At 39.9% G+C, this 13,612-nt stretch overlaps 1 protein-coding gene and 1 long non-coding RNA gene across 3 annotated transcripts; both read left to right on the top strand.

Moving 5' to 3' along the window:
- The first annotated feature begins 398 nt into the window (after positions 1 to 398).
- LOC139121428 (uncharacterized) lies at positions 399 to 3,685 on the top strand. Its single transcript, XR_011549272.1, has 2 exons — positions 399 to 634; positions 1,528 to 3,685. It is a non-coding gene; the product is annotated as an uncharacterized lncRNA (long non-coding RNA).
- A 3,302-nt stretch (positions 3,686 to 6,987) lies between these two features.
- Positions 6,988 to 13,282, top strand: LOC139121427 (uncharacterized). 2 transcript variants are annotated; one of them, XM_070686285.1, is made up of 3 exons: positions 6,988 to 7,209; positions 8,701 to 9,930; positions 11,950 to 13,282. In XM_070686285.1, the coding sequence occupies exons 2-3, from the start codon at positions 8,703 to 8,705 to the stop codon at positions 12,267 to 12,269; spliced, it is 1,548 nt and encodes a 515-aa protein (XP_070542386.1). In that variant the 5' UTR covers positions 6,988 to 7,209; positions 8,701 to 8,702; the 3' UTR covers positions 12,270 to 13,282. The 2 variants fall into 2 exon arrangements, with proteins under 2 accessions (XP_070542386.1, XP_070542388.1); XM_070686287.1 differs by having other exon boundaries at positions 6,990 to 7,209; positions 8,434 to 9,930.
- The last annotated feature ends 330 nt before the right edge of the window (positions 13,283 to 13,612 follow it).

Below are 13,612 nucleotides of genomic sequence, written 5' to 3'. Positions count from 1 at the left end.
GAGAATTACAACGGGGATAGTTGTAATTGAAAAGGACATGAACTTTCAAAAACGCCAAAATGATAAACATTGACGTTATAAGTGGAAAGTGTGTAGGATGAATGGTCTTCCTCCGTCAAGAAGAAATCTGTACAAGTTATGTGAAGATAGATTTGGACAAATACTGACTTCAAATTTTGTCGGCGTTAAGAAGATGGATAAGGTAAGATTCATGGCCGAAATAGCAAATATTAAGCGACAGTCCGAGTCTTATGTTCGATGCTGCAGATGCTTCCGGCATCTATCGACCCATACAGGTCTGTGGTGGAGCGCAGTACGGTACAACGCCGGGATGCACATAGCTTATAATGTTTGCAGAACTACTATAATGGTAAGCTTACAGCTTTTATCGCAGTTTCAATCTGACCATTGAAAGACTTGTGAAGACATCCCATGATGCCTGCATGGTGACGCCACCGTCGATGAAGTGGCCTTTGTAATCGGTGCAACGAACAAGTGGTCAAGGTACAGTAATAAGTATCTTTTTCAGAGTCAGATGCGAGTTCACGAGAGCCATATCTGGGTTGATTGGCACACTTCAGAGTGACACGTCACCGCTGTTACATGTGCTTGAAACTGTGACCCCGAGAAATCGGTGAGTGGAAAACGTTTTAACATTTTTGAATCTTAGTTCAATCTCGGCAGAGACCATTGGAATTCGGTCTGAATATGTAGACTTGGTATCTAGTGCCCAGTGGCTTGTATATTCGATGCGCCCGGTGTACGTTGTAATGCATCTCGATGCAGTGCTGTTATTGTCAAATACAATTTGAATTTCCTAGTAAATTGTTCCTCGACTGGCCAATGTCTGGGACGATTAGGAATTGTTTGTCGTGCATTTCAAACATGGCAAAAAAATTCCCGATCGTCCGATTTGGTAAATGACCTTTCAACCTGTTGATGGAATACAACTCGATGCATTATATTTTATGGCCCTGTAAAGTAGTACATAACAAAATTGTGTAGTACGTGATTTGATTTTACATCGCTCTTAATTTGAAGTCATTCATTTTGAATACTGTTGACGTGTCACTGCATTTTGTAGTAACGGGCAACACCCAATCAGTTCACTTGAGAATCGATTCAAAATTACACATGATCACACGCGATAACATCATGATCGTTGACGCGTGGCCGAGACTTTGCACCACCTTCGATTCTCTGTTGAACTTCTGTGGATTTATGTACCTCTAATGGCCGTCAACTTCATCAGTCTGGTCAACGGACAGTAATACGAAATCAAGGCACAATGAGTCTTTGAACAAACCTAATATATCTATTAAAGTTTGGATCCGGACGACGAATCACTGTTGCCTCTGCATGCACTGTGTGCGCGCATTGCCGTGATAGTCATACTGTGTGAACACTATTAATATTTGAAAGACTACAAAGATATATCAGATAGTACAGATAAGAACAGTGAGCGAATGGTGACCTCAATATTTGATTAAAGCTCATTAATTAAACCTTAATTTGTTTTCATTGCAGCTAAACCTTCCCACAACAGGTGGTTGGAAAATTACAGCGAGCCTTGCAGAATATATGCTAATGTGAAAGGCAGAGGCCTTGTGAAGCTTTGAGATAGGGTGTCCATAGGATTATAAACTTGTGAACGACAACCATGAACTTTTTCAGTTTTCTCCGCTGTAGCAAGAGCACGTTCTTCTTCCTGCTAATCGCATTAATTGATCTGGTTGCGTTCATCGTGTTCCTGGCCTGCCCGGACGGCTGTTTTGTGGCCTTCAAGATTTTCCCAGTGTTCGTCGCCGTCGCGTCTGTAATCTTTGCCATCGTAGAAATAGTGTGGTACATCGCCTGGTGTCGACGGAACGAGGCTACCGATACGATGGCTGCCGCACAGCTGAAATGAACACTTTGGCGGACTGAACCTTCTTCGTTTATCGACGCCACCAACGTCAGATGATATAGACTTCATTTTTTCATAACAGTGCAATTTATCGTCTTTCGATGTGACATTGAGAAAGCCTGCGTTCCTAATGTTTGAAGTGTCCCGAAGACTAATTTACACGATTAGAACTAATTTGCGATAATTGGATTTTCATATTTTTCAAATTTCTTAAAAGTGTTAGGTGCCCTATAGCTGAATGTCGTTATATTGCAAATTACTCATAAAAACAAGTGTGTAATGTTAAAAGAAAAGCAGATGAGATTGCATTTGTATTATAAATCGACATTATTCCACCATCCAACTATCCCTAATTAGTTCAAATCGTGTTATTGTAGAATTATCGCTAGACCCAATTTTCTTAGTAAACACCATCTTTTCATCTTTTCGTGTACAAACATCAGTGTTACTACAACAATCTATGGTGTGATTATATTCCCAATACCTGTAATAGGATCTATCAATCTAATTCATTCGTTTCAAATGGAAACCCCTTTTGTTCAAGAACTTCAATTTTTAGAACTAAAATTGACTGTTCAACGTTTGTTTCCACACCGATGCTTCGTTCACGCCATAAAATGAACGAAATTCTCGCGCCCTTGTCGATGTAATTGATTTATGCGGAGGTGGGGGGGGGGGGGGGTAAGGCATCGTCCGGTGCCATTCCGTTGGGAAGAGTCTTCTAACCTGTCCTAAGAAACATCGCTTGGCTAGCGAAAATTGGGGATTTTTTGGCGAAAGTTTATACATTGAAAACACACCTACTTATTTCTTCTTCGATTATCAAACTGAAGACGACTTCTGAAGTGTTTCGAAACAAATTTTAAAAAGTTTGAAGTACACTTAACACTCGCTCACGTATTTCGGGTTTCGCTCATATAGCTTTTCTTGCTGAGTCATAGTCCAAATTCGATTATTTGAGGAAAAGAATAAAAATATATTACAGCATGGGTATACCTACCAATAAGTCAAGCAAATATACCGTTAAAATATTATTTTAAATTATTTTCTTTTTTAATCAAACGTTAACATTAAATGACCCAGCAAAAATTATATGAGCGAAACCCACAATACATGAGCGGATGTTATTTTGTGAAGGGTCCGTATGGTCAAATATTTGTGAAAAATGAAATTACCTGACAAAAAAAATGTCCAAAAAAAATCATCTTTGTGGTCATCAATAGCTCATTTTTATCATTTCTAAGTACGATAAGGAAATTAATAATTATTTTAGTCGACGCCTCCAGGTATAATATCTGTCGCTGTCAGGTCGAGCTGACTGACACCAGTGGCGCATAACATGACCCGTGTGACGATCTTCAACGTTCTGGACCATTTGAGGACCCGAAAGACGTCATATAGTTTCACGCACTTGTCTTGCGGAGAGATACAAGAGTGTGAACTGTTTTGCTAGACTCGACCCGAGAGTAACAGGTCGGCTTGACCTGCGATGAACGGGTTGACTTGACCTGATGGTAATGGGTATGTCACGATCGCAGTGGTGTATAATCACGGCGAAGGGTCTACATGTATGATCTTTGTGATCTTCTGAGCACCTACTTTATTTTTGTGCTAATTTTGAATGACGATTATGACCAAGGCAGCTGGTCTGCATCTCAATCTTGAAGACAGAACTTTTAAGGATAATTCTGAGATGAAATTGTTTGTCACTTTGTACGACTTTCGGAACAAAACTCTGTACCTGAATAATCCTTGACAATAAATTGTTCATTTTTAGAACCTCTCTTCCACGATGTCAATGACTAAATAATTATATTTTGGAAAATTCCGTACAGTAAGAAATGTAGATTCGGTTCTTAGCATAAATGATAATTCTGGACTGGGTGATGATCATGTGTTTCCGCTGGCGCATGTATCTTTCGAGTGTTTGTGAACATAGCGACGAAGCAGTCCTATTTTAAAATTTATCTGTTTTTGAGAAATACAAATTGTCAACACCACACCAGAAATATGGCCAAACTTCCCGGATAGACTGGGCTGCAAAGTGTACATGTCTCCTTCACTTGACCTGTTTGTTGGTAATTTGTTTTCTCCATCGGTCCGAGGCGTTCACCTTGATGCCAAAGGTCTAATATATCTCACTGGAGGACAGGTAGATAATGGAGACGCCACGCTTTTTGCGCTGTCAGAGATCAACTGCCTTTCTGCTTGCCGTAGCGTTGGTGGATTTCATAGCATGGCTTGTGTTTTTGTCATGCCCTGATCATTGCAATGTGATCTTCAAGATTCTCCCAGTTATCATGGTGACGCTGGTGATTGTCTATGTCATGATAGAGCTGTATTTTTTACACAGTGCACGCCGGAGGGGTAGGCCTCGAGCTCAGGTAACGATGGACACAGGACAGTCTATGACGGATCCGTACTCGATAGCTAATTATTAACTTACTCTCGTCGGGCAGACTCTGTGAAAACTGTGAAAACTCTGATTGATTGAACACTGATTGAGTGTCCGTGTTTGACCTCAGCTAACAACCTGTGCCTGAATTAACCTTTGACCCTGGTTACCTCGGAGTTGAAATGCAGCTTGCTTTCCAGAGAAAGGAAAACGACGTCATGGGGTAGTCGCTGCTGAATTCCCCACAATATCATCGGAGGAAGTTTCGCATCCTGGAAAAAACCCACCCGAAGAAAATAAGTGATTATGTCTGTTGCAGTCAGCAAGCTTTTACAGCCCGAATTAGCAAAAACTTTTGCATGCACTGAAAAACTCCAACATGAGCGTCGGAGGTGCAAATCCAAGCCTGGATAATGTTTACCAAGTTCCCGCTGATTAAAGCGCGGATGAAGGGTGTCTTGTTTTAATCGAGCATGCAGAGTGCCGATCTTCGATAACCTGGCTTACAACACAGGATTGCGAACACTGAAATAGCGTCGTTGCCATTCGCCATCAACGCGCTTAATTTCCCACAATGGGGGGGATATCACCCGATGTTTGCTGCTCCTTTTGGAGGGTTGAGTCTTCGAATATTTTTATTGACATAAAAATTTAAAAAAAACGTGATATAGGGTTTTTCAAATCACAAATCGTCAGTTGTGTGCTCAAATTGAAACTCTGCCAAGTAAGAGGGCATACAACGTTGACAAACAGTAAGTGTAACTACATTCAGTTTTCTCGTCTCAGTATAATAACGAACACGATTGGAACTAATTTGTGATAATTGGATCTTCATATTTTTCAAATTTCTCAAAAGTGTTCGGTCATCTATAGCTGAATGTTGCAATATTACAAATTACTCATAAAAACAAGTGTATAACGTAAAAAGAAAAAATAGATGAGGTTATATTTGCAGATTAAATCGACATTACTTCACCATCCAATTATCCAAAATTAGTTCCAATCGTGTTAACGATTTTGTCATAGTTCAATGGTCAAAGTCATTCTTAAGTGGGCGTTATTCATTCCAAAATAAAATCCAAGTTTATGTGGTGCGACTTTGAAGTAATCAATTGAAAATATTCTACTAGGTCGATTACAATTTCAACGAAAAACTGATATTATTGATATCTGAAAACTCATAAGAAAGTATTTTAAAGTCGGCTCAATTAGCACTTTTGATATGTCGTCCCTTTGTTCTGTTTGTTAAATACAGTTTCTTATTCAGTAAAAAATCATACGTATCTTGACATTGTTCAGTAGTATGTAAGCGATGGATGACGAAACATAGCGACAGGAAAACGCTTTCTGTAGATCGGCTGACCAATCAAATCATCGGTTGGTGAATTGGGTGGTTAGAAATTGCATGGAGTTGTTGTCATTTAAGCCCCAATAGCTGCAAATATGTGATAAACCGATTTCAAAATATCCCCATTTTCCAAGATTTTTCTTTGAATAAGACCCATCAAAGACTGGAAAAGTGTATAACACTGTCATCAAGTGTTGAAACTGGTATGTAAATTCAAACATTTTGACATCATTTTAGATTTCCTGCCATTTTCAAAAAAGTAATCATGTGTCAGAGAAAATAAATATTACAACAACAAAATGTTGGCCATCGTGTGTTGTGCATTCAAGTAAATGGCATCATGCTTGTTTCTCTATGATCATTATGTATGTGTGTAGGAAATACTGCACTTTTTGTCCTTTTCCGCGGGGGTGCCATTTTAGGAGTGTGGAACCCGTTTTTTATTTAACTTGCTAAACACATAGGCATGGTCCAAATCAGTGAGCAGTGATACTTCTATACATGTCTGTCAGTTAGCACATTTACACAAACCAACTTTGGTTTGAAAGTAAAATCATGAAAATAATGCATAAAATTTGCAGCTATTGGGGCTTTAACATTTGCTATCCGGGGTGTGCCCTTCAATGTGTCCGGGGAAGAATCACCAACCGTGGTGAACTTTACATCACACGTTATCCGTGAGAGAGAACTTCAAAATGTCCGCTGAAAGCTATGGTGTTATCATGACAAGTTACCGTAGAAACCAATAGCAGCCAGGTCAGTGGAAGAGGCGGAAATCAGGAATCACGATACGAGGTGCTGTAAAACTGTCCGTGGTTGCTTGATGTCCATACTATAGACAAGTTTCTGGCGACACGAGCATATTTTGAAGATGGAGCCATCAGGATAGTGAAGAATCCTCGAATGCGAAGTGTGACATTGTGAGATGTTGACCTAAAAACCAAGCGGACAGCAGCGTCCACACCAAACCGCATTGTAACTTTACACTATTCAGTTTAGCAAAATAATGTTTTTCCATGGACTTTAATTATTCAAAGTTTATCAACCCGTGATTAAATAGAAGTGTCTTCGAAAAAAAATATTTAAAAAAATGTCATTTATAAGCTCTTGCTGGTTGAAATTTCGATCGTTGGTATTCTAAGCATCATAATAGCGTTTTATTGATAATAATTCCGTTAAATTTAGCAGATGATGTACAAATGTGCCAGCATTTTCAAAGACACTGTTTACGATGCATAAAATATGTAAAGTTTTATTATGGCTCTCTTTCCAAGTAGTAACGCTGGCGGCGCACTGCCAACGTTACTTTGCCTGAAGTGTGACAATACACTGATAACCGCAGTAAATATGTAGCTAGGAGGAAGTATGCAGGCGTTGGAATATAAATGAGTTTTTGCGGTAGGGTTTGTTGGGTCAATATTTAATCGGAGCATACCTTGTCCATGATTGCGCATACAGAAAAAAAACGCAAACACTGTAGAATATGGGATATTTTCTTGTTTTGAAGTATTGACGAGTGTTCACCCAACGATTTATGAGAGTGCCGTGTTCACGTTCAAGGTAAGTCTGCTCAATTTCGCCATTCCCACAGACAAATAACTACGTCATAATCATTCAATTTTGTAACCACCCATAGCGCCTATACGACTACAGAGCGATACGGTCGTCAATCTCCTGCATATGGGTTTTGTAAGGAGTTTGTATATTACCCTCTGACAGGTACTTCCAATTTTTCAAACAATATGATTCATACTTCATAAATATGTCAAATTTACGAAAACAAGTTACAGGAAAGCAAATTTTGGGGACTAAACGCAGAATGACGTAGCGACCACTGTGTTGACCTTTGCACTTAATTGCCGACGCTGTTCACAATTAACGGATGAGCCTTTCATATTGTTTTTAGTGTTCATAGTTGGAATTCGCGTACAGTTTTGGGGCCTTTGACCGCTTTTTAGAGTTCTAACAGAATGGGGTTGAAGACTTCCCCTCCACTGTCGGTGGTTCAAAGAAACAAACACGGCACGACTGTTTTTGCCAAACTTGTCCTGTGGTACCTGCATTTGTCCAGTGATAACAACTACAGCCGGCGCGACGGCGTTGTGGCCAGTTTACAGTTTGGAATCATTGGACGTAGGTAATGCAAGAAAATAATGTGACTCAGATGTATGGTTCGTGTTCTGCTTATTCATTTTCAACATGGATGCAAAATTTTTGATAGCGCGGTGAACTTATGATAAGTAATGAGACGATGTTGTCTCAGGTTAAAGGTCAAAGATACCAATGAACAAACTAAAGCTACATTTATCGGTCGATGGGATTGTAAAACGTAGAAAAACCAACTTTATCGGAGTTCTTCAGGTCTTCTTGGAGCGGACACGATGCATGATGTCCTCTCCGCTTTGGCAGAGGGTTCAGTCTTGCGTACTTACCGTCGGGACAGAGTCGACCTGACGTGGATAGACAGATGCTGCATGGGTCTTTGCCCTAAATAGCTTAGAGCATCGTTGCAGAGAGAGAGAGAGAGAGAGAGAGAGAGAGAGAGAGAGAGAGAGAGATAGAGACAGACAGACAGACAGACAGACAGAGAAGAGAAGAGAGAGGGACAGAGAAGAGGAGAGACAGGCACTGACACAAAGGCCAACAGACAGACATAGAGACAGACAGGCAGACAGACAGGCAAATAGACTGAGTCAGAGGGAGAGAGACACACACTTCTGTAAAATCAATCTTTTACGTATATCATAGACTTCCTTCATATTATCGAATTTTATTTACTTACAGACGACCATACGAAATCGTCATAGCAACAAAAGGGCTGCCCTAAGGAGTTTCAAATTAATCCACCACTACCGTACATCGCTATGCGTAAAGATAATATGGAAAACATGGATGAGCGCCATTGTTAAAACAATGCTACTTTTGATTTCAAAACCGATAATAGTCGTCAATTATGGAAGTGGACTAATATTCGATTGTACACAATACTGTCTGTTCATGGCCAATGTCTTTTTAAACCGACAATAAATTGTTACTGTAATTGTACTACAGGCATGAGCGAGGAAGACGGCACGTCACCTGCACACAGCGAAGCTACTGAAGATGTAGGAACTCTCTCGCAAAACGAGGAAGGCAGCGAGACAAGAGCACGACAAGAAAACACGACGACAGACGATAACCAACGACGCGAATTCGTCTGCGCACTGGCAGCAGACGATCGACAAGAAGATGGAGGCGACAGTGGCCGGCCGGAGGAGTTCGCTCTTCAGGAGATCCTGCCGTTATCAGAAACCGGAGATTTAGAAACTCCCTCGCAAAACAAGGAAGGGAGTAAAACAAGTGCACGACATGAAAACAAGACGATAGACGATAACAAACGAGGCGAATTTCTCTTCGGCATGGCTGCAGACAACCGACAAGAAGATGGAGGCGACAGTAACCATCCGGAGGAATTCGCTCTTCGGGTGATCCGCCCGTTGTCAGTAACTGAAGATTTAGAAACTCTCTCGCAAACCGAGGAAGGCACTAATACAAGTGCGCTACATGAAAACACGACGATAGACAATAACCAACGATGCGAAAATCTCTCCGGCGTGGCTGCACACAATCGACAAGAAGGTGAAGGCGACAGTGTCCGGGAGGAGGAATTCGCTCTTCAAGAGACCCGGCCGTCGACAGAATCTTCGCGCCATGCCAATGACGACGACAGAGTAGAAAATATTGATCAGCAGGATAACCAGACGAGGGAAGTAACAATGACGAGTAGTCACGAAGACGGTAACCAGGCGGACCACAGCCAAGATTCTTCAACCCGGGATCTCACTACAAATGCTCAGGGGAGTGGCCAAGGGCGTGCGCGTCGACCGAAAAGGAAGATGCACTGTATCGCCAGGACTTTTCTGGTGCTGAATATATTTTATGTAACCGTTTCAATTGCGTATATAGTATGGGGTGCAACAGCAATCTTTTCGGACGCACTACCCGCTGTCTTGGGACTCGCCCAGGTGAACATCACTTTGCCCGTTTTCATGATAATCCTCTCTACTTGTGGAATCGTGGGGGCGCTGCAGGACGAGCACGGACCTATTCTGCCGTTCAGTTTTTTCGCTGCTGCGCTCATACTATTCCACGTGATGCTTTGCAACGCCTACCTACTTTGGAGTAACAACGATTCGTTGCTAGAACATATAGCGGCGCAGTGGTGGGAACGGGCGACGTCTGAAGAAAAAGAAGATCAACAAAATAGTCTGGAATGTTGTGGACTGGATGTCAGAAACAGAGGTAGGTGCAGTCTTCGCTGCTAGGTTTTATTTTACTTTACATGAATTCCCATTCCTAATCAGAAGCCAGCACACGTATAAAATCATACCATACGTATTAAAATGTGGAAGCAGAGAGAGAGAGAGAGAGAGAGAGAGAGAGAGAGAGAGAGAGAGAGAGAGAGAGAGAGACAGACAGAAGACAGACAGACAGAGAGAGAGAGAGAGAGAGAGAGAGAGAGAGAGAGAGAGAGAAGGGACTGGTCAGTTTCTTCAGTCGGGGAGGGGGTAGATCCATTGGGTTGCAGTTTTTGAAGCGCCCTCCGGATGCGTAACTTTAATATATGAGGGATATCTGGATGTTTACAAATCCTTTTGCAAAGCATAATACCAGCCACAAATTGCATCATTCAGTTATGCAGATTTCAGTGCGCCCCTTTGCCACATAACTGTAACGTATCAGAGATATATATCAGAGATCTCTGGATGTTTGCAAAAATTTAAAGTCCGTTTTGCAAAGTGTACTCTTCATTATGAAATTAATATAGAAAGCATAATGGAAACCCGATCCTTGACCGTTCCTCAATGAGAACTAAGTATGAGAAAGCAACATGCACTAATATTCAACAATACAGTGACATATTTTACAAAGAGAAAAATCACAAGATATTAATTATCCTCCTTAATGCAACTATTTCCTTCTTGTGTAAGGTTTTCAAAGAAAAGGTGCGTCTTTTATAGGTAAAATGATAGTTAACAAAAGAGAGTTTTGGTCATTAGTAGTGTGTCTTCAATGATAGTGTCAACGCTATAAGAACAGGTCCTCTCAGACACTGTGCACAGCACATTTTGCTATATCTTATAAAACTAGCTCTCTACTGCTTCTCAGGAGATGAATGGAACCAAGCTAGACTGGAACATCCGTCGCTCGAGGGCGCTCTCTACGCTCCCCCCTCCCTTAGGGAGCGTCCTCGAGCAACGGATCTTTCAGTCTAGAACCAAGCCAAAAAGCCCAGTTTTCTTTTCTCCTCCAACCATGGTTTTGGTAAAGGCGTGATTCTACTGAACCTGTCATTAAAATGGTAACATGGAAAACCAAGATAGGAAAATTCGTATTCGAAACTTTAATGGCTATATTACAAAGGCGTTTCAACGAGGAATTTTCAGAGAACTGAAATAATGCATACATATATATATATATATATATATATATATATATATATATATATATATATATGTGTGTGTGTGTGTTATTATATATTTATATTATATATAAATATATAAATATATGTATATAATATATATATATATATATATATATATATATATATATATATATTATAATATATATATATATATAATATGAGAACACATCAAGTATGTTTGTACCTATTACTCGAGTTTCACGCATACACGCGATCGTCAGATAGGTAGATTTTATTGTATGGAATTTGCTTCAGGTGCTTACATATAAGTATCAGGCTAGGTCAAACTATTTGTTGTGGTGGGTTGGATTGAATTTTGACAAGTAAAATTTGTTTTCTTGTCGGCACTTGGAGACCAACTCGGAGCGCTTGTTTAAAAGGTTGGACTTATCTGCAAAAACTAATCCACCACACCTCAGGGCGAAGAAAATGACCAGTCCCTAAGTACGTACAAACATTGATAGATAGATAGATAGATAGATAGATAGATAGATAGATAGATAGATAGATAGATAGATAGATAGATAGATAGATAGATAGATAGATAGATAGATAGATAGATAGATAGATAGATAGATGGAGATGGATGGACGGATGGATGGATGGATGGATGGATGGATAGATAGATAGATAGATAGAGAGATAAATAGATAGATAGATAGATACATACATACATACATACATACATAGATAGATAGAAATATATATATATATATATATATATATATATATATATATATATATATATATATATATATATATATATATATATATATATATATCGTCAAATTGCACTTGTTCATGACAATTGTCGTTTCCAATTATCTCATCTTTAGAAAATGACCCAAGTTGCTACCACCTCGACTGCTGTTCATCCGAGCCAACAGCGCCATCAAACATATCTGCCGACTATAATTTCGCACTCGTCGTGCTCTCCAATCAATCCTTGCACTGCCCCCAGTGTCAGACGTGTCAAGAGGCTATGGTTGGTTTGTCCGCTGCCGTTGTGAGGATACACGTGTTTGTCTGGCTCATCGTGTGTGTGCTGGAAATAATCGGACAGGTGCTCGGCTGGATGATTTGGGTCTGTCCAGAAAAGTTCCACTATAAATATCTGCAAGCGAGTGGAACTGTCGTCGAAATACAAATGGACTGACAAAAGACTACCGGTGGAACTACATTATTGCAACCACAATTTCGCAACCATTGTATTGCAATTGACATCGTTTCAGTAATTGGAACTGTCTTTTAAGTGGTGAACTATTTCACATTCCGAAGGGAGGGGCTCGACGTCTTTACGCAATAATATATTCATGGAAAAAATAGTGGAATTTAGGTTTTTGCTGGTTACCCCAAAATGTAACCACTATTTGATTATAACCCTTCTCGAAGGGCAGCAACTGTCTCTCCAATATACCAGTAGAAGGACTTTCCAAATTTAATCTTTTTGCTGCTTTTAAAATGTTATCATGTTATCACTTTATCCCCTATGTAAAGTTACTTTAGGAAGGAGAAGGGTGGATTCCACGTGTATTATATGTCCCATTAACGACAAAGATAATCCTTTGATATTTGAAACTGGAGTCTCTGATGAAAGCCTGCCCTCTCTGCTGCGCAATGCTCTCCCATACTTGTGCCCATATATGCGCCAGAGATTGTGACACAATCTGCACAAGATCTGAATTCTAATATTACTGCCCGGACCTCACTACTGTTTACGATCTCGTGGAACTTTTTTTTTTCATTGTGGTTAAATCGAGACAAATCTTGAGGGACCTCATCGTTCAAATAAGTATTCGTGCAATAACCAACATGCGACAGCAATTAATTGCAACCGTGTTCATATTAAACATCTGTTTGAAAGATTATCCAAACGGGAACTGTATCATGTGCTTTTTTTTTAAATTACGTTCGATGAATGGCCACCACTCGACCTCAGATGAAGTTTCAACTGAAAACTGAAATAAAAGGAGTCTCGAAGGAACGCATCTGCACTGTAAGTGTTTTTATTGACGAAATTAATTTCATTCTGATATTTGAAAGTTTAGTCACACTTGTTGACCTTTCACTGCCAGGAAAATTTCAGAGTCAGTAAGCCATGTTACAAAGAGTACGACTGGAAATGTTTAATTTGATGACTGCATAAAAGTAAAAGTTTTAAGAAATTTACACACTTAATATTTTCTTTGCTTTTTATCATGTCTGTAGACTCAGTATTATGCGCCTGGAAAGTGAAAGACTTAAATTTTTGCTCAAACTTTCCTCAATGAAACCTTCAACCATTCTCTTGCCAAATCAAGAATACAAACCTTGGATCACCGTGCAAAGTTTGGTACTAGATTAACAAATTACCTAACATTTACCGGTATGTGCCATGATTCAAAATGACCGACATCCCTGTGTTAACTCTATGGGGGAAAAATTAAATTTTCGATTTTCGAAAAACTAAGACTATGAAAAGTTTTCTTACTGGAAGAGCTTGAAAATGAACCCCCACAA

The sequence above is a fragment of the Ptychodera flava genome, chromosome 21 (genome assembly GCF_041260155.1).
Source record: "Ptychodera flava strain L36383 chromosome 21, AS_Pfla_20210202, whole genome shotgun sequence".
In the NCBI taxonomy this organism is placed as follows: Eukaryota; Metazoa; Hemichordata; class Enteropneusta; family Ptychoderidae; genus Ptychodera; species Ptychodera flava.
The sequence above is the reverse complement of the archived record's forward strand: the minus strand, read 5'-3'. Positions and strand labels throughout refer to the sequence as shown.

What these genes read in the sequence shown, in the direction of transcription:
- LOC139121427 (XM_070686285.1), top strand. Translation starts at nt 8,703, where the DNA reads ATGAGCGAGGAAGACGGCACGTCACCTGCACACAGCGAAGCTACTGAA. An exon ending in ACTGGATGTCAGAAACAGAG is followed by an intron (nt 9,931 to 11,949) that starts GTAGGTGCAGTC and finishes TCTCATCTTTAG; the next exon opens with AAAATGACCCAAGTTGCTAC.